The 27,275-nt window shown below is 51.3% G+C and overlaps 1 protein-coding gene across 6 annotated transcripts in view; it reads left to right on the top strand.

Annotated features, from left to right (window-relative positions):
* MEGF11 (multiple EGF like domains 11) overlaps positions 1 to 27,275 on the top strand; it is a 344,966-nt gene that overhangs the window by 275,512 nt on the left and 42,179 nt on the right. For all 6 annotated transcript variants that reach the window (XR_003146032.3, XM_025472427.3, XM_025472425.3 and 3 more), the window contains 3 exons: positions 1,100 to 1,236; positions 5,866 to 6,078; positions 13,230 to 13,404. Coding sequence is in view for 5 of the 6 variants with exons in the window: in XM_025472427.3 (XP_025328212.1) it covers positions 1,100 to 1,236; positions 5,866 to 6,078; positions 13,230 to 13,404 (525 nt within the window). In the remaining variant the exon portion in view is untranslated. The remainder of the gene's footprint in view (positions 1 to 1,099; positions 1,237 to 5,865; positions 6,079 to 13,229; positions 13,405 to 27,275) is intronic.

Here is a 27,275-nt window from a genome sequence, read left to right as displayed (position 1 = left end):
TTGTCTGCCTGCTTAGGTCTTCATCTGTCATGTTAGAGCCTCATTTGAAATATCTAGTGACCCTTCACCACCTGTTCATGTTTTACAGCAAGCCTCAGGAAAGCTGGTTGGAAGCCTATGGGTAGAGGGTGTTGCCAGGCTTGTTGTGACCGATAGGACCCTTAAATATTGCTATTGGTAGGTCTTTCCCCTTGAGTTTATTGGTGCCCCCAGGAAAGAATCCTCCAAAGAATTCCCATTCTGCCCATGGGAATAGAGTGATAATCAGCAGTCTAGTTGCTGAGCAGGTGAAGTTGCGTGGGCTCCTCATTTCTCATGGCACCCCTTCAGCTGTAGCTTGGTATACCTATGACCAAGCCTACATGGGCCAACCTCTTCAAAAGTCAACTGCCAGGCCAGGCTTCTGCCAGACTGGGGAAGTCACCTGGCTCTTTGAAGTGGGGGCAGAGGTCTGGGGTCTTGTTCTCTCTTTTATAAACTTTCAGCATACCTGCACTTTGACCCTCAGAGTCTCCTGGTATCTCTGATTCCTGAGCTTTTCTGAGGTTACTATCTTCCAGCATGTGACATCTCATGTCCTGCATGACCTCTGCTCCCATTCTTTTTGCCTTTGTAGGCTCATACCTTTCCCCCTTTGCTCTTATGTTAACAGGGTTTGGGAAAGAAGTGTGTGTTTCCAGACCATCATGTAGAATCAGTCTCTGTTTTTCCTCAGCTCTTTACCGTATGCCAGTGTGAGAGCACTTAGCATATTGTACTTTAGTTATCTGCTTTTCTTGCCTCTCTCCCCAGTAAACTGGGAGGTCACTAATTGAGCCTTCCTCATATTTTTGTATCCCTAATGTCTAACACAGTGCCTGGTATACGGTAGGCACTTCATAGATGTGTGCTGAATAATTGGATGAGCCAATTGACCTCAGTCTCCCTATCTCTCAAGTGGGACTTTAGAACCACAATGTCCAGCTTCTTATGCTTCTATAATTGAGAAAGTCCCACTGAGGAAATGGGGTGGTCCCTGGGGTTGTACTAGCTGTGCCTCTTCTAGGAGAGAGTGGCATCAGGATTGCCCTACCCCTATGTCTTCCCTCATCTGCTTCAGGGAGCAGTGTGTGCCCAGCCTTGCCCACCAGGGACATTCGGCCAGAACTGCAGCCAGGACTGTCCTTGCCACCATGGAGGGCAATGTGATCATGTGACTGGACAGTGCCACTGCACAGCTGGATACATGGGGGACAGGTAAGAGAATTGTCAACTACTGTCCTTGCTCTTTGTGTTGCTCATTTTCCCAGCAGCTTTGCAGAGAGTGGCTGAGGTTCAGTACCCCACAGTGTTCCTCTGTGAGCTTTCCTACTTTCTCAGAGAGTATTCAGAGTCCTCCTGCCTGGAAGATTCATCAGCTCATCCTTCCTGGCCCTTGGTCTGCTACACACACACACACACCTCCCCCTGCTTAGTGACCCAAGCCCTAGACTTGCTCTGACTTACCAGGAGAGGAATGTGAACACCTACCACCCTTTCTGCTTTCTGCCTCACTGGAGGGAGGCAGTGGCACCAATAATCCAAAGAAGCTGGGAGTGTAAACTAGTTCACATGTTTTGCATGATTTCTTCTAGAACTCCATTTTTATTCCGAATTTAGTTTATACCAAAAGGATATTGGCATCAGTTTGCCTCCTCTGAGGGCGAGTGGCCTGACAACTGAACAAGGGCACCCATGTCCTGGAATCAGACCAGCCTTGCAGAGCAGATAAACCACAAAACACGTAACTGAGGAATTACTGTACGTGCACATTTGCCATTGCAGGAAGATGCTGTGATGATAGGGTAGGTGCTGTGGAAGATGAGTGAATTCGGAGCTGGAAGAGGACCACAGGACCCAGGCCATGCCTCAACTACATATGTCTCTTCTAGCAGAGAGAGGAGCGGTAGGGTGGAAGCTCTCACACCCCTTCTCTGCTTCTGTGGGATCCATGTTTCATCTCTGGCCCTGGGTTTTGTTACTTTGCCCAGACAAAGTGAAGCAAAAGGAACATTTTTTCGCCATCCCTCTGCTTCCCCTGCCCAGGTAACATCAGCAAGCAGGGATTTAGGCTGAGTCAACTAATTGATCCTCCTGGCTGTGACAACATAATTGGGCTCCTCCAACTGTCACTGGAGTCAGCCCCAAATCTTTGATGATGGTCAGAAAAGCAATTTTCCTTTTTTTTTTTTTTTTTTTGCCTAAGTTTGTTGGCCTCTAGCCTGAAGTCTTTTGAGCCAGGTCTGATGTCTTTGTGAGCTAGAGTGCATCTCCATGGGCTTCCCAGCCTTAGAACATGGGGTATGGCATCCAGAGATCCTCCCTGACTTCTGTCAGAGACGGGGTCTCTGGGGTAGGTTAGCAGGGTGGTGGGGAGGGCTGAAGCACTGAGCCCAGCTTTCTATCCCCATCCTCTCCCCTAATAAGGAAATGCTCAGGATGAGCAAGTAGGGTCAGGAGGCAAAAGACCCCAGAACCAGAACAGGACCCTTTGTTTCAGTCCACTTACACATGAGAGGTAATCAAGCTCACTTGTTGCTGGAAAGGCACAGGCCCAGACTTCCAGCTGGATGGACTCAGCACCAGTAGGCCTTATGTCACGGACTCTCTCGGTTTTCACTGCCAAAATGTACCCAACAGAAAAGTAATCCTAATCCCTCTTCTTGTTGGGTCCCACCCGTGATCCTGGGGCAGAGAGAAATCCCAAATCCTTGGGGCCCTCTGAGCAAGCTTCACCCATCAACTAGAGAGGGTTCAGTGGGAGGGCCAGGTAGCATTTGGGTTTCCCACCTCAACGGGCCGCCTAGTGTTTAATATTTTAGAAAATTGCCTCCATTAATTTTGTAGGTGACAACTGCATTAACCCTCCCCAAATCATTGCAAGCATATTAAAGTTGAGTGGATGTAATAATGCGGGCCTCCCCAGATAGGCAAAATCCAGTGCAAATTAAACATGAAACGTAACGAAGGCTTTGCAGCTCATTTTGTAATTTAATTGAGCAATGGATCTGGGTGTTAATGGCAATATCAGACACATTAGATTGATATGTTGCAAAGGAAGGATGTTTAAGTAGAAAACTAATTCCTGCTGTGATTACCCTTCTGTTCCACAGGCCCCGTTATTAGCATGCTTTGTGGAAAATTCATTAGCAGTCATTGCTTGATCTCTAAATAAATAAGTTGTTTAAATTGTGAGTAGGAAAAAAAAAAAGAGAGGCTGATTATGTAAATGGATTAGCTTGTCAATATTTCATTTCCAGATTCTTTTCCTGGGGCTGTGGAGTCAGTCACTTCATAAATATGGCAGGGTGGGGTAGTGCCCTTCAGGAGGAGCTCACCGGCCAGGGCTCGCTCTGCCCAGTTCTGCTGGGTAGCAGAGAGCAGGAATGTTCCAGGGGGAGGGAGGAGCTGTCAAGAGGGCCTCCTGGCTTGGGTTTCTAGCCCTGGTGCCTGAGACATCTGAAGAGAACCAGACTGAGTGACTTCTGGGAAAATCCATTCTGAGGCTGAAAAGGAACTAGCAGTTCAGATAGTGGCTTTCCAGCTGTTCGGTGCTTGACGTCCAACTGTCCTGCCTCAGTTTCCCTCTTTCCCTCCTCCATCCTCCTCCTCCCCCCCTCCTCCTTCCTGTCTTCTACCCTCTGTTTCTTCTCTAGACAACTTCTTCCTTCTTCTATCTTCTTCCCTTTTATGTTTTCTTATTAAAAGGGACCTCAGCCTGGCTAAAATGCAGCAACAGCTGCAGGGGAGCAATCTGGGGTCATGTCAGCCACTTGCAGGCTGTAGGAACTTGGCACACACCTCACCTGTCTGCACCCCAGCCCCCTCAACTCCACATTGGGGGCGATGGGCATATCCACTGCTTTAGGGGCCTGGGGCTGGTGTTAGGGCCTGCTTAGCTGGAAGCTTCTCTCCAACTGCTGCCCCCGGTTGCTGCCCTCATCCTTTCTTCCACATCCCTCCTTTTGCCACAGTGACTCTAAGGGGAGAATGGGTGGCATCTTCCTTGGGGAAGCCCTAAGGCCTAGACCCCAGTCACTCTCCTCCTCTCCCTGTCATCATGGGCACAAGGTGACAAAGAGAAGAGAGACAGAGGTGCCCCATGCAGAGTTGCCAAGACTCGCATCCGACACCCTGGCCACTAGGCCTCAGGCACTTGCCGCCCAGCTCGACAGTATCACTAGGGCCTGGCCACGCCCCCTGGTGAGCAGCACCCAAGGGGCCCCATACACGGCTCTCCTTGTCCTAGTCCCAACACTGGTTCCAACTCATGACTGTCCAAGATTTAATAAAGAAATTAGGGCTGTTTGAGGGGTGTTTTTTTTATTCCCCCCACACCAGTACCCTTATTGTGGAAGGCATAAGAATGCCTGAAAACAGTTGTCTAGATGACAGTTAGAACAGTTTAGAATTCTGTAAGCCCACTCCGTGGTTGACATTTTGGAATTCTTCCCTTTGGACCTTTCCATGCCCCCATCTGGGGCGGAAAGTCAGATGGGCTCTGCTATGAGAACTTCAGAAAACAGTATTAACAAGAGTATTAATCATAACCATCATTCTTACTGAGCCCTCACAGTGCGTGGGACACCTTTCCAAATGTTTACACCCATTATCTCGTTTAATCCTCAAACAACCTGGTGAGCTTTAGTTATTATCATTCCCATTTTATGATGAGAAAGCAGATGTCAGAACTGCCCTTCCAGCACCCCTGAAGCAGTGCTGGGACTCGGGTCATTTCCCTTGTCTCTGGGATGCAGGAGTCACCCACCGCTGTTACCCTGTATGCCCCCAGGTGTACCCCTGACCCTGTCAGGATCCAGCTGCAGTGACAATGACTCCACACCCCTGGGGAATAGCCCTGGTCTGGGGTGAGGGGTGTCAGGCAGTCAGCAGCGGGGGCCCTACTCCTCCACAGAGGATCCACGACTAGTGGCTGTGAGGCAATGAGTGGAGTCATCACGGTTATGCTGGGACCTCCAAGGAGCAGCAAGCTACTTTACACAAAAGGCAGGACATGAAAGGGGCTCTGTAGTCCTCCTTGGGGGGCGCCTCACCAGCGGATGGGCGAGGCCCAGCCTTTGCCTTGAGCACGCTTCCCCCGCCTCCATCCAAGGTAAAGGAAATAGTCACTTTTGTTGGAGATTGTCCCATCTGGTGAAGGAGGGTGCCTCTTGTACTCAGGGAAGGTCTACACTGTGGTAGAGACACGTTTCCAGTCTGACCAGGGGAGACTGGGCATCTGCCTAAAAGATAAGAAACAGAAACAGTAGAAATGAAAGGACCACATTTCATCAAAAGTAAGGTGCCATCGATGGTAAGACGCATCGGCGTTACCTGCCACTAAGAGTGAAAACACTGATAACTAAGCCATGACATGCCATCAGCTGGAAGACTGAACTGATGGCAGAGATGCTAAAGCATGTTTTAAAAACACAAGGTTTATTGTGTAATGGGCGCGGATATTTCAGCCTGGGAAGATGTGAAGGTTCTGGAGATGGTGGTGACGGTCGCCCAAAACGTGAATATACTTAATGCCACTTAAACATGGTCAAAATGGTAAATTTTATGTTATGTGTATTTTACTGCAATCAAAAAGTGACACAGAAACCGCACTTAAGGCTTAGAATCAATGAAATATGGGAGTACAAACTCAATGCCTGGGGACTGAAGGGACCAGGGACAAAGCAGGGACCTCACAGGTGCTCCCTGAGGACAAGAAGGGAGCCGCAGAGGCTGGGATTGAGCGCAGTATACCAGGCCCAGGCCTGGAGGCAGGGGGTGCATGCTGGATGGGTCTGGAAGGGGAAACAGGGGGCACAGCCTCAAGCCTGGTCTGCTGTCCTGCAGGTGCCAAGAGGAATGCCCCTTCGGGACCTTCGGCTTCCAGTGCTCACAGCGCTGTGACTGCCACAACGGGGGCCAGTGCTCGCCCGCCACCGGCGCCTGCGAGTGTGAGCCTGGCTACAAAGGCCCACGCTGCCAGGAGCGGCTGTGCCCCGAGGGACTGCACGGCTCAGGCTGCACCTTGCCCTGCCCTTGTGAGGCCGACAACACCATCAGGTAGGAGCTGGGCTCAGGTGAGCCTGGGGACAGCTGGGTGGGTGGGCGCTGGTGCAGAGGGCGCTTCTCAGGGCGCAGACCCTCGCCTCCAGCCCGGTCACCCAGGCAGGGCGGTGAAAGTCAGGACCACAGCAGTCACCGTTGCTTCTAACCACTTTGATGAAAATAAGAGAAGGACAGAGCTGGACAGACAGCCGGGACCGGGACCCAAGTCACCTGCCTCGGTCTACCGCACCCAGCTGCCGGCTTTGAAAACGGGCCAACCTGAGACCCCCTCACAAAGGAGCAAAGAGGGAGTTTGGTGACCCTCAGGACCATAGGGTGGGATGGAGTCGCAGAGTCCTGGGGTGCAGGGACGTCTGGGCTCACATGCCACAGACTCGGGGGCCACTGTCCTTGAGAAATTTCCCTTCCACCTGCTTCCACATCTAAGACATTCCCCAATCCCTTGAGGCCCAGAGGGCAGAAGCAGGGGCTTGGGCCACAGAGGGCCAGTACTGGAAGGGACCTCAGAGATCAGTGGGGCTCTCCTGGGGCCCAGAGAGGGCTGTCACAGCTGGCCCTGTGCCCTTTCGGGCTTGAGGACACCTCAGCTGAAGCCGGCCCCAAGCGCTGCTTCCCGAGGAGCCTGAGTCTGGGAGGCAGAGGAGCCAGAGCAGCCCCCCTCAGCCCCCGACACCTCTTCACATCTCTTCACTCCTGCCTCATGCACCAGCTGGCACCACCCTCTGGAAACAAATGCGACTGTCAGCCCCAGATAAGGCGTCCGTAGCCCTGTATGTGGCTGCCTGTCATCTGGGTGGTGAAGGGTGAAGCCTCCCTTCACCCCTCGGACCTGCAGGGCAGCTTAGGGGAGGACTGGCAACTCTGAGCAGTGGGTGTTGCTGCTATTTGCAGGCCGGAGAGGCCTCCTCTTTGCAAACCCGTTGCTGGGACAGCCAGGACTTGGCCTCAGCCCCCTCTTCACTGCCAGCTTCTGATTCTCCACAAATCCCCCAAGAGCCTCTGGTCTGGTCACTGCCAGCAGAGGCATCTCAGTGGTGTTATGGCTCAGGTGGAGGCTGTCCTTGGTCCTCAGTCCTGGGGGCTGGGCAGCTGGGGTGGTGCCCCCTGCCAGGCGGGAGGCTGGGAAGGAGGCTGCTGAGAGGGGCTCGAGCCAGTAGCAGAGCAGGCCTGTCCATGCCCCGAGCACTCATTGGCTCAGGCAGCAAACACTGAGTGCCGGCAGGGCCGGACCATGAGGGGGAAATAGAGTCCCTCAGCTCCAGTCGAGCCCTCAGGAACTCAGGCCAGAGCGCTCATACACCCCGAGCCTCTTCTACCACATTTCTGCAAATACAAGACACTATCAATAGTGAGGCACAGCTCTGTTTTCTGTATTACTAAGAAAGGAAAATGCTAGCAACTGAACCATGACGTACCATTGATTGTACAGCACACCCAATATCCGAGATGTGAAATGGGGGGGAAAGTGCATCTTAGAATCGGTGAGCTGTGTGTGGCTGGCCCCGCTGGGTCCCAACGCGTGCTCACGTCACTGTGACCAGGGCTCTGTACAGAAAGCACCACAGGAGATTGCTGTGCTGGTCAGGGAAGTCTTCTTGGAGGAGGTGGCATCTGGGCTAGGTCTGGAGGACACAGTAAGAGCTCTAAGGCTCTAAAGATGGGGTTCCATATGACTGGTCAAGGGCTGGGCAGCTGCCTCAGCCTGTTGCCCAAGTGGAGAACAGCACCAGGACCCCCCACCCCTGCTCCGGCCAAGGGAGGACTGTCTCAGGGACGGGAAGCGAGGCCACTGCGGGAGAACCCCTGCCATAGGGACCCAGTCAGCCCCTGAATTAAAGAGCTATTGTTTCCCTCCTGCGCCTGAGCAGCCGTGCCCTGCATAATTTATTCTTCCTCTGAAGGAGTCCTCGATGCATTATTAATCTGGAAGGACTCCCTCTTCTCCGTCGCTAATCTCAGCCCATCCAATATTGATGATTGTTTGCTTTACTGTCTTTAACACGTGTCCTGTTTCAGAGACTGGGAGGCAGTAGCGGTTCTTAGAACTGGGGGGTCCAGGCTGGGCTCCTCGGTGTCTGCGTGACGCGGGGCTGGGTCCCAGGCCAGACTCCTTGAGGGCAGCAGTGGCCTGGCTGGGCCCCTCTGCAGGCCCAGCACAGCACGGTGCCTGGCACAGAGCAGGACTTCAGGAAGGAGATTCCCTCAATTCCTCTGAAACAGCCCAGTCCTCAAGGTGGTTCTGCCCCCTGAGCTCATGTCTGCCTCATTTATTTTTATTTTTTTATTTTTTTTTAAGTAATTGGCACGCTGGCCCAATAACTAAACCCACAACACTCACAGCGCTTTCATTCGATCTAACTCAGAGGTTCTCAACCGACTGTATTGACATTTGGGGCTGGATAATTCTTTGATGTGGGGACCGTCGTGTGCATCGTAGGGTGTTTAGCAGCATCCCTGGCCTCTACCCACTAGATGCCAGTGGCTGCAACCTGCCCCCAAATTCTGACAGGCAAAACGGTTTCCTGGGTGGGGAGGGGAGGGGAGGGGAGAGACAGCATTGCCCGTGGTCAGAGCCTCTGTTCTCTCATGCTGCTCTTGGCTTTGTTCTCGTGGTCACAGAGAACACCTCTTTTCTTCTATGTGGACACAGGTCACTCCTTCCTTTCATGAGCCTTTGTCCCATCACAGAACCTTCTCTTGGGATCCAAGAAAGGCAAAGGGAGGACCCTCTGACCCCCAAACTCTAGGCAGTTAAGCTGTCCTGGGTGGGGTCTTAGACCCCTAAGTCCTGGCCTCAGAACTACCTCTGTGTCTGAGCAAATGTCCCCATATGGCTCCTTGTCCTCTCTGTGCCTCAGTGCCCCAACCTGTCCTTCACCTATCATCAGCCCAGTGGGGGCAAAAGTTCTCTTGTGGTCTTTGCAAGTGAAGTTTCCACCCAACTCCCCAAGAAATAGAGTGTGGGATCCCCAGAAGCCTAGCCCCATGTCCCCCCTGGCTTCCAAGAGAGCTTATGACAGAGCCCTACCAGGACGGCTTGCAAGGCATTGAGCATCTTTCCCAGGGAGACACAGTACTCTCACCCCCCAACCAAAGAAAACCCTACTCATCTGGCCCAGCCTCTCTCTCTGCCTGGTGCCCCTCCGGAGAGGCTGCTTCAAAGAGCTTGAATGCACGTGCCCGGGGAAGGAAGAAGTGGCTGGTGAGATTCCCCCATCAGTTCGTTCTCTTTATAAGTGCTTTGTAGCTCACACAAAGAAATGATCCTCCTTCACATAGGGATCACCTTGAGAAAGAGAGTGCCTGTGCGTCAGGCCTCTGCTGGGTCCCCTCCGCAATTGGATTGTCATAGACGAATTCCAGCAGCCATCATCGTGCATTGCCTTTGAAAGATTTTATTTAGCCAACAGACGCAGCATTGATAGAAATCTCAGAGCAGGCCCCCAAAATAAATAAATAAAAAGGCAGAAAATCTGAAAAGATTCCCGTATTGTTCAGCTTTTGGCTTCTATTACCTTGTGATTAATCTATATGTGGGGGAACACGGCAGAAAGGCAAGGAAGAGGGAAAAGAAAAAAAAGAGCAGAGCAAACCGAGCCAGCCTGAAAACACCAGTGTTGGGGACATCCACCTGAGCCTAACCAGCCGTCACTTCCCCACCGTGTGACCACAGGGGATGGCTCTGGCCCAGTGGGGAGGAGGGGGTGCCCGGCAGAGATCAGACGTGACGAAGGCGCCCAGTTCTGTGTCACAAACCACTCAGCCAGCAGTAGTCCCTCACCTTCTCTTCAAAGGGATTTCAGAGGCTTTATAATAAATGATAAGCCATCAAATTAAGAAAACTAGACATCTTGGTTGTTTTGTTGTTGTTGTTGTTGTTGTTTTTACATAGAATTTTAGGGACATGAAAAGAGGGAGAAAGAAGTGATTTCAGAATCAGTTTTGAGCTTTCTGGTTCTCAGAGTGAAAAGTAAATTTGGCAGCGAGCTCGCCCCTGAGCAGCCAAAGCCCTGGCAGCTGAGACAGCAAGCGGGCAGCGCAGGAGTTCCTAGGAGTCCGTGTTCGCTGGCTGGCATGCGCCTGGTTTGCTTCCCACAGGGCGGTGGTCCCACCAGAGCTGGGCCTGCAGCCGGAGAATCTAGCCACGGGCAGGGCAGACGCACCCCTGGGGCCCAGCAGGGTTGACGGCCTCAGCCCCTGCTGCCAGGTCCTATGCTGGACTCAAGAGTGTCAGTCTCCAGGACTGTTGCTGAGCCGGTCCCAGCCCCAGGGGAGGCCCCTGGAAGGTGGGAACCAAGAAGGAGCTCGCTCAGTGTTGAGACAGAGCAATGTGCCCCACGTCTGTCTAGCAGAAGGTCAGGGCCACCACATGGGACCCCCACCCCAGCCCCGTAGCACCCATGCAACCTACTGTTTCTTACCTCATGGTCCAGGACTCAGGGAGGAGTTTGTCTGGAGCCATGAAGGTAAAGAAGTCTTCAAACCCTCATCCTCTGACATGATTCTCCTTTTCTACATGTTTATAATTTTTATTGCTTTGCATCTGTTTATAAATAGAACAGATGCTCAGTTTGGGAAAGTTCAATACATAGAAATTTAAAGAAAAATCTTCAAATCACTCATAATTTCTCAATCCAGAGATGAGCCCCCAAACCATCTTGTTGTGATTTGCTCGTTCCTCATCCATGTGTACATGTATAGATCTCCATTGAGATATAAATATCTTTTTTTCCGTATTTTAGATCATGATTTTGTATATCATTTGCTTATTTCACTTCACTTTATATCACTAACGAGTGTGGAAAATATGGACTACTTCTCCAACATCCCTTCATACGAATTGTCATAATCCATTTAATGAGCACTTTGTCGTCAAAGGCAGCATGGGGCAGTGGACGGAACATGGTCAGAACCACCTGGGTTTGAATCCTGCTGCAACTGACTTAGCCGTGCAACTTTGGGCAAGTCCCATAACCCCCACGTGCCGTCTGTAAAATAGAGGCTCTAATGCCTAACTCACAGGCTTATCTGAAGATTAGAAATATGTGAAATGCCTGATGCTTTAATAGCCTGGTCACATTATTATTTAAATTGCTTCCATTTCTCCACTGTTATAAATAATGCTTTAGGGAACATCTCTATGCATAAATCTTTCTCCACAACTGTGATTATTTCCTTAGGATAGAATATTAGAAATGGAATTATAAGACTAAAGGGTCTGAGTATTTTTAGGACTCTTGATACATATGTAACCCCAAATAGTTTTCCAGAACCCTTTACCAGCATTGAGTATTGTCCCTTTTCTTAAAAAAAAAAAAAAACAAAAAAAACAAACAACAACAAAAAAAACTTTACTATTTTGGTAGAGAAAAAGTGATACCCAGTTGTTATTTTGACTTGCTAATTAATGAGACTAAACATTTTCCAAAATGATTATTAGCTACTTGCATTTACTATTCCAGGACTGTCTGCTCTTGTCCATCCCTCATTTTCCGTGAGGAAACCAGAGCTCCCGGAAGAGAAATAGCTTGGCTGGGCTTCACACAATTAGTGTGTTCATTAATTCATTTTCCAAATATGTATTGAGCATCTCCAACGTGCCAGGGACTCTGCGGGGCCCTGGGGTACAATACAGTGAAAGGTGACTTCCCCCCTGGAGCTGCCACCTGGTGGGGGAGACAGATGATAAACAAGTCAATAGACACAGAAAATAATTACTCTAGTGAAAGTACTCTTCACTCCCAGATACTTAATTGGGCGGTGAATACAAGCCAGGCACTGGGGATCCACCAGTGACCCAAGGAGACAAAGCCCATGTCCTTGTGGAATTTAGTGGAACCAAGAGTCGTACCCAGGCACCCCTGCCAGCCCAGAGCATGCTGCTTTTGATCATATCCCTTGAGCTGGACTCCCGAGCCAGGAGGCAAGTGACACAGGGAATCTAGCTAGGAAGGCCGGCTGGTCTCTACCATCCAGCATCTTCTTTGGAGTGTTAGCCTGGGTTCTCCCCACGTGCAAGAGATTTACTAGGGAAGCAGCTGTGAGGGAAAATGGAGAGGAGACTGGGGAGGCTAGGAAAGCATCAGACTGCAGTGTAGGTCTCACCCACGTGAAGAAGGAAGGAAGGAAGGAAGGAAGGAAGGAAGGAAGGAAAGAAGGAAGGAAGGCAGGCAGGCTGGCTTGGTGGAAAGTCTTAGGCTCTATCACATTCTAAGAAAGATTGGCAAAACTGGGACTCTTCAAGCCAAATGGCCCATCAGAGGAGTCTCAGATCTCCCGGGAATGTGCTGACCTTAATACCCCCGCCCTGCTCTAACTGGGATCAGCCCAGGGAAAGTGTGGGCTCTGTGCAAATATAACGATGGTTTTCAGACACAGTAGCTGGGGCCACTGGGCATTTACACTCCCCTCAAAAGCTCTGAGAAGCACACGGTCACCCTACCAGCATCCCCTCTGATCATGAATGGATATTGACTGTTGGATCAGACCTCTGCTAGCCAGAGGTTGCCCTATTCTCTAAAGGTCATGCCGAGCAGCCCCTGCCCCTGGCCTAGGCAGATAGGGGGTGGACATTATCATACTCACCCTTAAAGAGCCCTAGCAAAGCCCAGATGGAAAGTATCCTTTCCAATGTAGACCTTGCCAGAGGTGGGAGGCCACATCTGCCCTGAGGTCTCATTTTAACTTAACAAATGTCTACAATATGCAGAACCACTGGGTCCCACTGCAGCCGTCTTGTGCCTGCCCTTGCAGCAGGCGTCCGCCTTGGGTACAGGGCGAGGGAGGCTCTGCAGCTCGTAGTCCTTGGGAAGTGACCGAAGAAGGCTGCCTCCTTTAGACTCTATGTATTTGTATCATAAAGAGCACTTTTGGGGAGTCAGAAGACCTGTGTTATAATCCTGATTTTGCTGCTTCCTTGCTATGTGACTTGAGGCAAATTATATGGTTACCATGAGCCTCAGTTTCTTGGGGCCATTAAGACCATGTGACCTTGGCACCTTCTGACAAACAAGTCAGTAAGCAGTTTAACCTCAGAGGCCCTTTGATCCTGCTACCCTGGCAGACCAGACTTGGAGTGGGCAGAATTTGGGACGTGGCTGCCTCCCTGGCCAGACTGTTCTCTCATTCTTTTCTCATCTGCTCAGCTGCCACCCGGTAACTGGAGCGTGCACCTGCCAGCCAGGCTGGTCTGGCCACCACTGCAACGAGTCCTGCCCTGCTGGCTACTACGGCAATGGTTGCCAGCTGCCTTGCACCTGTCAGAACGGCGCTGACTGCCACAGCATCACGGGCAGCTGCACTTGTGCCCCAGGCTTCATGGTAAGATGGGAAGGGTCTCCCATGGCCTCATGCTCTTCACCCCACTCAGGAGAGAAGGGACCAGCTCCTCCCACCTCTGAGTAGAATCGGGCGATGTGGCCCTCTGCCCAGGGATGAAGAATGGGAGTGCCTCTGTGCCCCGCTCAGAGACACAGCTCCTGACCACAGAGCCCCCATACTGTTCTCGAAGGGCCAGCTCTGCTGGTGTGGGTCATTGTAGATGTACTAGAAGAGGCTCTTCCCATTGTCCCCTCGCCTGAAACATCAGTTGTCTTTGTACCTGCTCCTCCCTGTCTAAATCCGAAGCACACCGTGATTTTACATCATAATAACCACAGTACAGACAGACAGTTTTGCATTCTACTTGATGTCTCCCACATTTGCTGCTTGGGCTTCTTAATTATCATTTTAAATATCTGCATACCACTGCAGGAGCCGATGTACCCCCAGTTTACAGCCATCCCCTTACTGCTGAATATTGAGTTGTTTCCAATGTTCACAGAAAATGTTGCAATAAGCATCTTCCTACAAACAGCTTTTCGTCTCCTATTGAATTATTTCCTTAGGGTGAATTCCCAGGGTCAGTGGGCATAATATATTTATGGCTCTTGATGGATGTTGCCATATTACTTTCCTCAAGGGTTGTATAAATCTATACCGCCACCAGCCATGTATGAATGTACCTATTTCAAAACAACTTTGCTAACATCCTTTTCTTGCTTGCTTTTTTTTTTTTTTTTTGCTAATTATATCCGTAGAAAATGGCTCCTCGATTTTGCTCTAATTTGCATTTCTCTGATTACTAGGGAGAGTGAACCTTTCCCCCATGTGTTTACTATTTGTACTTTCTCATGAATTATGCTGGTTTTTATGAGATTAGGGAACTTAACACTGGAAGTGGGCTCCTGTTCGAAGGTGGGTGCGGTGTGCCCAGGGGGTCTGAGGGCCCAAGCACCCAGGAGTCCCCCACGGCCATATATTGTATTGTGCTGTAGGAAGTGGTTTGTGCGGTACAAAGTATGGTCTTTGGAACCAGACTGGGGTCACGTCCTGGCTGTCCTTTCACCAACTGTATTGAGTTCACCTCTCTCAGGATCCATTTCCTGATCTCTAGAATGGAACTCCTGCCTTGCAAAATTGCTACCAGGTATAGAGATGACTATATAAAGTGCCAGTGCTTCTCAGACTCTGGTGAACATATGAATCAGCGGTAGGCCCCAGGACATTGCAGATTCTGACCTGGTAGGTGGGGGGTGAGACCTGAGGTTCTGCATTTCTGACAAGCTCCAGGTGATGTAGGTGCTGCTGGTTGGTGGCCTCACATTGAATAAGAAGGGGTGGTGCTCAACTTGGTCTGCCACTGGAATCACCTGTGGAGCTTTATAAACACTGATGCCTGCCCCCCACATAGCCCCCAAGATTCTGGTAATTTTGATCTAGTTGAGGCCAGTGTGCTGCCAAGGTGGAGATCCACTGATCTGCAAGGAAGCCCTACTCACGATGTGGGAATGTGTGTTTGCCTGGTGTCTTTTGCGGGTAGGTTGCCCTGGTATATAGAACAAAACTTCTTCCTCCACACAAGGATTGATAAAATTGGGTGAAAATGAATCCCAGTAGCATCTTCGAAGGAAAAAGAAGTCTGTTCCTCCTGCTGATCTTCTTTCTAATTTACCTTTATTGGTGTGAACTTTGGCCATAACATCCACAGAAAAATGGAGTGCCCTAGGTTTGGGGCTTGGGTAAGAGAGAACAGTCCTTTGGGATTAAAAATCTCACGCAGCCAAGTGATCAGGAGAGAGAAGCAGAAGTGAACTGACCCCACCAGACGGTTAGTGGGGCATTCTGACCCTAGTCCCAGTTTGGCTGCTATGGCTTTGAGCAGGTGGCTTTCTCTCTCAGGGCCCCCATTCTTCTTCATCTGTAAATGATAAGTGTGCAGAGAGAAATGAACCCTCTGATTTATAAGATGGTCCACTATGTGGACTCCACAGACCATGTCAGGAAACACACCCTTATGGGGAAAATAAAGGAAAGTAGGAGCAAGGAGGGGTGTGTGTGTGTGTGTGTGTGTGTGGTCGCCAAGGGAGAGGGGGCTCACTGAGGTCATGTACATCATATATGGGTCTGCCAAGAGTCCCCTTTTTCACCACCACTGCCTGCCTGGTCACTGTTTCTCAATAGAAGGAAGAATTAGCATCCTTCCAGGGTTAGGAAGGCCAGGGTCTGTGTGCTCACTGCTCCCAGGCCAGGGTTCCAGCAGTTTGGAGGCCAGCCCCCTGCTTCTCTTCCTCCCATCTGAGATGCAAATGACTTCCTGCCCTTGAACTTTGGGACACTTGGCACTTGCAGGAATCATCTCTTTGTGGAGTCCCACCTGCCTGGGGCTCAAGGCTAAGACAGATTGTAAGCCAAACTGCCCTGGTGAGACCCCGTGAATTCTCATCCATCTCCTCCTGCCCAGCCTCATTATACCTGGAAAGGCTCTTCTGGGGCCCTGTTGGGTGTTGAGCAGGAGCTGCTGGAGGTGATTACAGAACAGTCAATTGTTCTCATCCAGCGTGACTCATTCCTGCATGCACCAGACTCCAAGGGGGAACTCATTACTGTTGCCTTTACCCTAGCTTCTGAATGAATGCAACTTCCTGCAATTAGCTAGCTCTGGTCAGGGTCAGGGATTGAGGCAATCAGCAGAGCTGACTTGGCTGAGACCCTCCCCAGAATGCCCCGCAGTCAGTAATAATTAGCAATGCCTTTATTTGCTAGTTAGTCTATAAATTTATGCAGATGCCCTTTTCCATGAAAGATTTTTAGGATGAGCAATTAATTAGAGACTAATTAAAAGAGCCCTTTTCTGAGTGTTTGGAGACCTTGATCCTAGGCTCACTAACCTTGGACATGTTGCCTCATTTTGCTGGGCCTCAGTTTCCTCATCTGTAAGATGGGAGTCACATCAGTCCTGCCTGCTACTGGATGTGAGTAACCAACATGGTAATGGATGTGAGGCCACATCCTCAGCTGGCCCCTCCCACCAGAGCCCTCCCTGCCAAGGGCTCTTTAGGGAGGATGTCAGAATAGCTTCAGGAAAGCAGAGTCTCTGAGGGCTGCGAATGGCCTCAGGCTCAACATAGATCTTAGGACCACTAATAAGGTAGTGCAGAACCACCCCTCGGAGTCCAGTGATGTGCCTTCTCCAGCCACGCAGTCTCCAAATCCTGCAGAGGCCATGAGAGTAAGAGGCAGGAGCCAGCACCTGGCAATTTGTGTGTGGTGGCCCTTACACTCTTTCTCCTTCCTCCAGAGCACTAGATATTTACTCTACCAAGGACTTGGGGGACAGCTGGGGGTATGCAAAGGCTAACCAGACATCCATCCAGCCTTCAAAGAGTTTGTGCTCAGCAATAATCATCTTCACACTAGTAGCAAACACTTACCAAGTCCTTGGTGTGTGCTTCATATCTATTCCTCACAAGAGCCTGGTGGAGGTGCACTTTCACATTCCTCAATTTGAAAATGAGGAGCTGAAGTTCAAACAGGACAAGTGACTTTGCCCAGGATCACAAACCAACTGAACTCTCATATGTTAGATGACAGACTTTGATTGATAAGTCACCATGGAACCATACAAATCTGATTTCAGATCCTTGCCCTCCAATCCCCACTCTGCCTACTGGCAAGTCATTTATCCTGCCTAAGCCTGAATCTCCTCATTTGCTAAGAGAAGACTTTGCCATGAGACTGAGAAGTTTCATATGGAAAATTTGTCATTCAGTTTCTGGAACACAGTAAGCACCCAGTAAAATGGTAGTAATTATTGGTGCACTGCGAGAGTAGTAGGGAAACAGTGCTTCTTCAAGCAAGGACGGTGCCCTTCCCGTCAAGGAGAGTGTCAAGATGAGCTACACCCAGGGGCTCCTGTTGGAGCAAGCAGAATCATGAATATGCACAGCTGTGGGTCTGAGCAGGTCCACCCAAGCACCTGTGAGTCACCCTGAATAGTCTCAGGAGGCATTGTGGGGTGGACACACCTGTCAATACTTGGGGAAATGGACCTAGGGCTGGAGATAGGAATAAAGTGTTGGTGTTTTACATGCTAGCTTGGCAACAACAGTGGAATCCCTTGAGGCCTGCTTTGCTGAAGCGCGATAGGGCTACTGGGTGGGGCAAAAGAGCCCTGATCTAGAAGGTGAGAAACCAGGTTCCTCTCTCTGGTTCGAGCTAACTTTCAGGACTTCTGTTTCTTATCCACAAAGTGGGAATGACCCACTTCCTCTCTACTCAACAGGAACAGTGTTGTGGGAACCAGTCATTAAAATGTAGGAGGCACTGTTTCAGCACCTTGGACAGCCACCCCGAGGCTCTCCTCCGAGGTTGCTCTTGTTCTCTTGGAACCTAGGGTCCTCACCCAGTCCGAACACCAGCGGGGACAGGGGCAGGGAAGGGCAGAGTGAGGGTCTGCTTCTCCGGCCCACTGGCTTCTCTGCATTTCAGATAAATAGGTAATGACAGAAAAGCTGTCCCCCAACATCATCTCTGGGATTTTTGGGGGGCAAATGATGTGAGCTCCCACCTCATAGTGGCTACTCAGAGACTCTGGAGCAAGATTCCCTCCCTTCAAATACCAGCCTTGCTGCTTACTAGCTGTGTGACCTTGAGCAAGATATTTTACCTCTCGGCGCTTCTGTTTTCTCATATATGAAGGAGGAATAATAATAAAGTCCACTGGATTACTGAGCAGGTTCATACTCTTCCAGCAAGAGTTAGCTTATTATTATCATCATCATCATCATTATGGTCAATACTACCACTGCTATTGTTTTTATTTACCCCAAGGGGTCCCCTACTTGAAGAGACTGACTGGTCCTGTCCAGAATACTCTCTTCGGGGCTACAAACAGAAAAGGAAGCAAGAGGAAAAGAGTTAGTTTAAACTTCCTTCTGGCTGGAGGAGCAGGGTTGGCGGGGGCTCCTGGGTTCGCATGGGCAGCCACAGGACCGAGAACAGACTTTCTCATCACAGAGGGGAGAAGGCCAGCTTCTCGGCCACTCCACGTGCCTCTGCTGCCCCAACTTCCCTTAATTAAGGCCTCACCTAGGTGGCCAGCCTGATGAAGCCTCCTCTGCTGCTCTTGGACTAATTGCTGCCATGTTGGCCGTTGTAGCGAACAGCCTGTGAGGTCGCCAGAGCTGCAGAGCCTGGATTTCCCAGACCTCCCCCTGCGTGAAACCCGTGTGGCTGGGAGATAAGGGGCCCTCTGGTCATTGCTCAGCACAGATGCTCCCTTTCAGCTCTGGCTATAATGGGTATGGGGAGCACAGGAGGCGGGGGAGAGGAGCCTGGTGTCCCCTCCCATGGGACTCGGGGCCTATATTTCTCCCCTGGATGACAGAATTTCTATTACCTTAAAGGGCTCATCTATTTATGCTGCAATTTTTTGAAGTCCTGTCTGCCGTTATTGAACCCTGTGTGCTGGCGAGGGGAGCGGGCACTCCATCACCCAAATGAACAAACTCGTTTCCACATTTTTCTCCCTTTCCTCTGCGCTGTCGGGAGGTCAGACGCAAACTTCTGCTGCTCTGGCCGGGGAAGGCAGGACAGGGGTGAGAGTTATGAAAATCCAGATCAGAGGAGCAGTGACTGAATTTTCCTCCAAGGTTTCTGATGTCCTTTAAAGACATCACTGTCCCCCGGCCCCAAGCCAGACAGAATGTGTGTCTGCCTTTTGTGCGGCTCCTGAGCCGGAACTCAGGAAGGAGGACAGCTGAGAGGCCAGAAGAGAACGTGGACTGAGCAAGTATACAGCCAGGCGACATGTAGATGATGTGTGTGTGTTTCCTGTTCTAATTGTTTTGTTCTTCATCAAACCTGAGGTTGGCAGGCTATTAGCCCTAAGCCTTTTGTGCCCCCATCCCCGCCTCCTGCGATTGACTGGCTTCCTAATTAGAATAAAAGATTTTCCTGGATGCTGCACAGATGAGGAATCCACCCTCCAGCTGCCCTGCCCCTGTCAACAGAGCACAGATAGTACAAAATAGCAGAAATGGTCAAAAAATATAAACACATACACGCCACCCTGCAGTACTCAAATCCCAGCTCTGTTATAGCCCACTGGGCTGTCTTGGCCCCGTTAGTTACCTTAGGCCCCTCAAGCCTTAGTTTTTCATCTACAAAACGGTAAATAATGGTACTGCATTCTAGTGTTCCTAGGATTGAGTTAGATAAATATGTACAATGCTTAGAACCAAGGCTGGTAGGTAGCAAATGCTCAATAAATGATTGTCGAGGTCCCTGCTGTAGTTGTGTAGGGACGATGCCCTGGAGGCAAAGGCATGGACTTTGGGCCCAGACAAGCCTGGATTGGAATCCCAAGTATGTCCCTCGGCTTGTGTGAACTTGGTACTCAGCCTCTTTGAGCCCCAGTTTCCCATCTATAAAGTGGGTTAATACTGCCTGCCCTTCAGGGTCAGTGTGAGCACAAAACAGGTCACACAGCAAAACACTGGCGGAACTGGGATGGACATCAGGTGGCATAACTCCCAGTCCCATGCTTTTACTACCTTCATCTCCTTCTCCTTGGGTTTGCTGTCCCAAGAGCAGACATCTACTGATTTTTCCCAGGGCAGAGAGGGATGGGGTTGGGGGAGTGGTCACCAGAGTATTATATCATGTTGGCAATTCATCCACAGAGCAAAGTAGGGAAAATTGGGTTTATGTCAGTAAGGCTGAATCCAACCTTCCCCCTCTGGGCCCTGGCAGTTTGTGGCTTTATTAGGGAAAACTGCTGACTCTTCTGTTCTAAAAAATAAACGTTCCCGTGTCACACCACCCTCTCCCCACTGTGCTCCTCATGTCTTTATCAGAGCCCTCGTTACTGGGGTTTGGAGCAAGGACTTTTGTCCAGGCCTGGTGCCTGGAGCTTTCTCCATGCAGCAGAGGAGGCCATGGGAAATAAGCAGCTTGGAGACTCTCTCAGGCCTTTTCCTAGGAAAGGGGACAGTCCCGGCAACCTCATTTCTCAGAGGAGCCTAGTGCCCTCCCTCACTTTGTGTGTGAGGGGAGGTGGATGGGCCACTCAGTCTCCCTCCCTGGCTTTAGGGCGGCCCATCACAGCTTACCCAGACACCTTGCCGTCTCCTGTGAGGAGCAGGGTGAGAATTGTTAGCTCTGTGGCACAGATGAGGAAATGGAAGTTCAGAGCCTTTATGAGTCTTGTCCGGGGTGATGTGACTAGGACCCAAGCCTAGGACCCAAGGCTTATGGCTCCAGGGCCATGCTTGCCCCAGGACAACTGTGCGGGGAGGGGCAGGTCAGTACCCACCCAGCTCCAACCCTGGCTCTGCAACCACCTCCCTATTTGACCAAGTCACTTCACTTCTCTGTGCATTAACTTCATCTTCTACAAAGATAGGTGCTCCTTGTATCCTGGGGCCTATGTAACGCTGGAATAAAACACTCCTGGGAGGGACTGGAGGCCAGGTGTGTGCACCCAGAGGCGGGAGGAGGAGCAGGTGAGGAGGGGCGGTGGGCCCCAGCCCCTGCAGACTGGCTCCCTTGCCAACCTGGCAGGTCTGGAACAGAGGAAGAGCCCTCTCCCCTCCTGCTGCCCCTGCCCTCGGGCTCTGAGACCCCACCCAGCCTGGTTCTCCCCAGCCATCTCCCCACTTAGTCATTAGCACCAATAATCTCATCTGCAGGAGTGATTATGCACCCTGGGGGGGTAAGGGAGTCCTGCCAGAAGAGGTGATTGTGTCTGGAAAATGAAAGATGTTGCAGAAAAAAGTCACAAATAAATTACTTCCAGGTGGGGCTAATAGGAAACTAACAATGGGGGTAAATGCAAAAACACAAAAACAAAAACAAAAAACAAACCAAAAAAATCCCTGAAAAGTTCTTTCCAAAAATGCTATAAATGATTGTTCTCACCTCTCCTGAGAGTTGTGAGGAGGGGCATGAATTCCTGACAGGCACAGGGAAGCTGGGCAGGGGCTCACCGGCCTTCAGGCCCAGATATGGCCCAGATGAGCAGGGGTGGAGGCAACATGCAGAGAGGGGGAGTGGGAGCAGAGTAGCCGAGGCCCTGTGTGCTGGGGGTGGGATGGGGCGGGTAGGGGGACCTGAGCTGAAGTCAGCAGGCAAGGAGTTGCCACTGAGCAGGGGCGTGATGAAACATTGCTCCAAACCCTGCGTGGGGAGATGGAGACATCACTGTCCAGTACATGCTCAATAGATGCTGATTCCCCTTCCTGCCCATGGTTTGTCAGTGGAGGCTGCTTGGCTCAGCGCTGAAAGCCTGGGCTTTGAGCTAGGGGAACCCAAGTTTGAACCTCACCACCTGGGTTGCTTATAGCAGGCTCACCTCTTGGCCCTCGCTTCGTTCGCCTCTCACACTCGCAGGATGGTGGTGAGGGGAAGCATAGCAAGAGCCATGAAAATGGCCCGAGTAAACCTCAGTATCTTCCCTTACGTCTGCAGTAGCCCCGGCTCCTATGAAACTTATGTAATAATCAAAATGCCTACAGCATTTATGGCACGTCCTCTGGGCCAGGTGCTGTTCTAAGAAGATTACTTATGCAACCTTATTTAATCTTCACCATTACCCCTGGAGGAAAGTTCCACTATCATCCCCATTTTGCAGCTAGGAAAACTGAGACACAGAGAGCTTAACAGCTTGCCCAAGTTTGTCAGCTATACCCCATTAAAACGGAAAAAAATAAAATGCCTAAGGTTCTATAAGTGTCAGAGCCAGGACCTAAACCCAGTCAGGCTCCAGAGCCGATTGGAACCTCTGCCTCTTCTGTGGACAAACCCCAAAGGACTCTTGCTGCTACCCCCCTGCCCCTACCAGGATAAGACCTTGACCATGGCCGCAGGGGTGCTCTAGGCACAAGAGCTGAATTTGACAGTAGCATCAAACTGGGGAGCAACCAGGCAAACATCAGGTAGTTCAGGGGAAGTGTCAACATGCCACGTGGTGGTGTGGATGGAGCACCGGATCCCCACCATGGCCTCCATGTGTACCACAGTTCTTCCACCGCAGAATGTTCTCCTCCTATCCATCATCTCATGTGATCTCATAGCCCTGTGGGGCGAGGTGTCACTGCTGCCAATGTTATACACAAGGAAATAGGCCCAGAATGGTTTACACGGATCTGAGCATCTTGGCCTTCCCCACTGTCAAGCCCAGTGCTGAGCCACTTCCCAGGACAAGCCCCTCCTGTCCAGTCGCCCTCTGAGGCCTTGCTCCTGCTTGTCCTTGGCCGGCAGCCCCAGAAGGGCTCTGCCCCAGGCTGGAAACCACCATGTCCCTTCCCTACAGGGAGGCCAGATCTGCTCTAATGTTCTCTTCAAAGCTTCCGCCCCCCCCCCCCACCGAGGCCTCAGGGCCTTAGATGGGGAGCACATTCCAGGCCCTTGTTATATGGAGTGAAGCATTCTCTGAGAAGTTGGCCAAGAAACCTCCGAAAGCCAGAAAAATCTATAGGGCACCAGCTGTAGAAAGATGCAGAGAGTCTGCAGTTGGGGGCTAAGGGGGGGGGGGGGGGATGTGGGCAGCAGAGGCAGCGCCTTGCACCTCCACTCCCTTCTTTCTTTTCCCCAGGAAAAGCCTCTCAGGCCTCAGCTGCTGGGCCTTCTTTGCAGTCAGTCCTGCATCCATTGATTCCACAATCAATAAGCAATTGAACTTGCCGGAGCCTGGGTTCTCGGCCTCTCTCAACCAGAAAGGAGTGGCCCAGACTCCTGCCTTTGGGGGAGGGGGTTCCTAAAATAGGCTGGGACACTGAGTCACTTACCTGCTGTCCAGACCTTTGTCTTTAGGGCAAATTATGAAGCCTGGCACTCAAGGCCTTCCTGGCTGGGCAGGTCTGAGCTCCAGGCTCCTGTCCCGCCTCTGCCCCTCAGCCCCGGAGCTCCAGCAAATCCTAACAGCTTGCCTTACCCTGGACACCCACTCAGCCATGCACGGCCCTGCCACCATGCCTTCATTCCACCGCTTCCCTGGAATGCCCTTGCTGTCTATCCTCCTGGCCAAAGCCTGCCCCAGTGCAGCCTCCAGGCTCAGCTCTGTTGCCACCTCCTCGTGCAGACTTCTGGCTTTCTTCCCAATGGGACATAACCTCCCCATAGTACGATGGCACGTCTGCTCTGGTGGCACGCTGTACATGTTTCTGTCGTCTTTACTAAACAGCTGCACGGGGACAGGTCTCTCAGATTCATCCCTGTGTCCCTGCCCTTTTCTCTACCCTGCCTCCCTCCTACCCAGCCCCTCCCAGGCCTGGCACAGTCTCCTGCACAAAGTGGGATCAGTAACTAGTCATTGAATAAATGCATGGGTAGTTTAGAAGCATCCCTTAAATCATGAATAGACCGCGTTTTGCTTGGACCCTGGTAAACACCCCCCCTGGCATCTGTAGGACCCTCTGTTTCCCTAATGTGGTTCCCTTTTGGGACCTTGTCGCTACCACTATATTGAGACTCTGGCTCTGCAGGCCACTGCACTGGGCACATACCACCCAGCCGCCACCTCAGAGGATCTGGGTCCTGCAATACACACACACACACACCCCTTGTATATTCAATCCCCTTGTGAATCCCCATGTGAATCCAGCATGTCCATACCATACACACCACACTCAAAGCTACCATGTATAAATCGTCCTTGGGGCTATATGGCCAGGATTGGCCCAAGTGTCTGACATGCAGATGCTAAGCTTACCCCATAGCTGTCATGCCACTAATATAGAACACACGGACACCAAACTCTTACACTGCATGGACCACACATGGGGACCCTGATAAGCTATGCCACCCAAATAAAGACCCTGGGACAGTAGGCATAAATGCTATCCCTAACCTATTCTTCATCACATGTAAAGCATATATATATCTAGTATACGTAGGCCCACACGTCTTACTCATGTGACATGCATACCACTGCTTGTGCACACATGCAAACACATGCACACATGCACACACACACAGGCTCACCAGAAACATCTAGAAGTAGGAAGGTGGCCCTCCTGTGCTAGTCTCATCTTGTGCCCCTGCCCCACTCTGTGTTCTGCACACTGTCTCCCCCAAGCTCATGAAGGCCTCCCCTAATGCCCCCAATAGGCTCTCCCAGCAGTTAAGAAGCAGTGTTTTCCTGGCACCTTTTCAAACTACTAAAGAAATCATGAAACCTAATGCAGAGCGATTGGGGTCATGTACTGTCACTCTTGCCCAGGGACTCTTGAAGATTTGGGCTCAGCCTTTGCAAGGGAGTTTTGTCCTGTTCTCAGAGGCCTGCAGGAGAGGCCCTGACCCGCTGTGGCTGGAATCCTCCCCACCTCGCCCTCCGGTCTCTGAGGGAGCACTGGAGCTGGTGCGGGGGGAGGCAGGGAGAGGCAGGTGAGGCCTAGAGTGGGAACGCAAAGCTGACTTAGGAAGTGAGGCCTCATAAGAGGTGTGCGATGCTGACATCTTGCCCAGTTGCCAACAGTGGTGTCCCCATCATCATCACTGTACCCAGAGCCTTTTCAGAGGATATATGCCACCTGATGGATGCTGGCACTCTCCCCAGGCTAACCCTCGCTCACAGGGTCTGTTGTTCCATCATCTTAGCTTTATTCCTTCAAACTTTAAAGGCTTTTAGGAGCGTCAGGAGTCTCCTGATACAAGACACAAATGCCCTTTAAGATTGCCCACTGTGAGCCCCTAGAAGCCATTTCTGCCTCCAGCAACATGCATTTAACATCCAATGTGTCGGAAGGCACCTAGGACAGGGCGTGACATATAGTAGGTGCTCAGGACATCTGGGTCCCCAGCCTCACTGGCCTGTCCGCTGTTGAGGTGGCCAAGTTGAGGGGAGAGCTCAGTCTGTGGAGTCGGCCGGCCCCCTTCCCACAGTGACTTGGGGCTAGCTGACCCCTCCAGCCTCAGTTTGGCCTTGCTCTAGGGTGGTTCTTTCTCTAAGAAGGAAGGAATTCCTTACCTGAAGGGCTATTATAAGAACAGAAGGGGACAGGACACCTGGGTGGCTCAGTGGTTGAGCATCTGCCTTCGGCTCAGGGCGCGATCCCCAAGTCCCAGAATCGAGCCCTGCATCGGGCTCCCCGCAAGGAGCCTGCTTCTCCCTCTGCCTGTGTCTCTACCTCTCTGTGTCTCTCATGAATAAATAAATAAATAAAATTTTAACACCACCACCAAAAAAATCCCAGAAGAGGACAGAGGACATGAACGCCTGGCCCGGCTGGCAGCAAGGGAGCCCCACAGTGGAGCAGTCTGTCCTAAGCCAGTGGGTCAGCCCTGTCTGTAGGGGTGCAGGGCTGTGGACAGTGGTGAGGACCACAGTCCTGCCCACCCCTGCTCTCCCTCTGTGGGGCCTGGCCCTCTGCATGCCTGCGAGAACTCCACGGGACCTTAGAGTCGGGGTGTGGGGGAGTCGCCTGATATAGAGTGCTCAGTAAGACCTTATTAGCTTGTGATGCCTTCTCTGAGCTCAGGAGGAATCAGGTGGAGAAGGGGAGAGGACTTACAGACGGGGACAAAGGGCAGCGGTGCAAAGCAGAAGAGAAACTGTTTTACCAAGACAGCCACTGAGTCTCCAAGAGGACCCCCAGTCTTGCAGCCAGGACCTGGCTTTCACTTGAGCCCAGATGTCCTTCTTTGGCCACATGCACTACCTCTCGGGTCTCCCCAAAATATCTTGGTATCTGTTTAGGAACTTTTAGGAGGTATCTGTGCTCCTCCAGAGAAGATTCTTGAGGGGTCAGAGTTACAGAGCATGTTTGTGCAGATGAGAAAAAGGGTATCCCTTCCTCAAGACCTTCTACTGACATCTGCCAGAAAATTGATGTCATGCATGCACAAAGTATGATGACGGTCATGTGCGTGTCACCTCTAGAGTTGTGCAGTGCTTAGCCTGCACAGCTGTACAGAGCGGCTTCAGCTCACTGATAGCCAATTCATTAGAACAGATGTAGATAGGGCTTCCGGGCCTAACCTTCGGCGCTTTTCCACCCATCCCCCTTGGGAGCCAGACAGAGTGATCCTGGGCATTACCTCCTCAGCATGGGGAGGCAGGGATGGGAATGGATGTGACAAGTGGCCTCCACCCAAGTGGCCTCCACCCTTCTCTCCTCCACATCTCTCTGACCCTCTGCTCCTCATTCCTTATGCAGAGTTTCTTTTCCTCAACGTGCATCCACTGTCAGTTGCTGCTTTATCAGTGACACACTAATTAGGTCCAGTGAGGTTTGCTCTGCACTGGAGGCCTCTGTCGTTGGCGTTCAGTCCAGGCTGCTCTCTCTTTGCCTTGTGAGCCATGTGTCATTCTTTCTTTCTGGAAAATCATAAATGAGGCTCCCTATCTGGGAGTCCCACTGCCAGAGTCTGGGAGCTGGGAGTGGTGGTGACAGAGAAGGGTGGGCAGAAGGAGAGCCAGCAGCCCAGGGCTGGCACTCTGCTTGGCAAGGAGCAGACACCTGCCTGGCAGGGGGTTTGTAAAGAACAAAGCATACTCTGCATGTGTGCTGCCGGCATTGACGTGACGTTGGACACCAAAATCAGCCTGCATTGGTGGCCCTGAACCTCCAGGATTAGTAGGGTAGAGAGAGGAACAGCAGCGATCAGAAGATCGGGGAGGCCATGGAAGGCAGAATGGCGACAGGAAGGAGGGAAGGGACTAGCCTGTGTCCTTCTCATGCCACAGCCTCATATACTCGTGCTTGAAAAACATTTCCAGAATGACTGAACTAAGTCAGTACATGTGCACCGAGTGTGGGCGAGGCTCTGGGGCTGGGGCCATAGACCTGAATGAGACAGGCCCAGTCCCTACCCTCATGGAACTTACAATCCGGTGAATGAGAGCTGATTTTTTTTTTTAATTCATTACA

This window comes from Canis lupus, chromosome 30 (genome assembly GCF_003254725.2).
Source record: "Canis lupus dingo isolate Sandy chromosome 30, ASM325472v2, whole genome shotgun sequence".
Taxonomy (NCBI): domain Eukaryota; kingdom Metazoa; phylum Chordata; class Mammalia; order Carnivora; family Canidae; genus Canis; species Canis lupus.
This window is presented reverse-complemented; position numbering and strand designations above follow the sequence as displayed.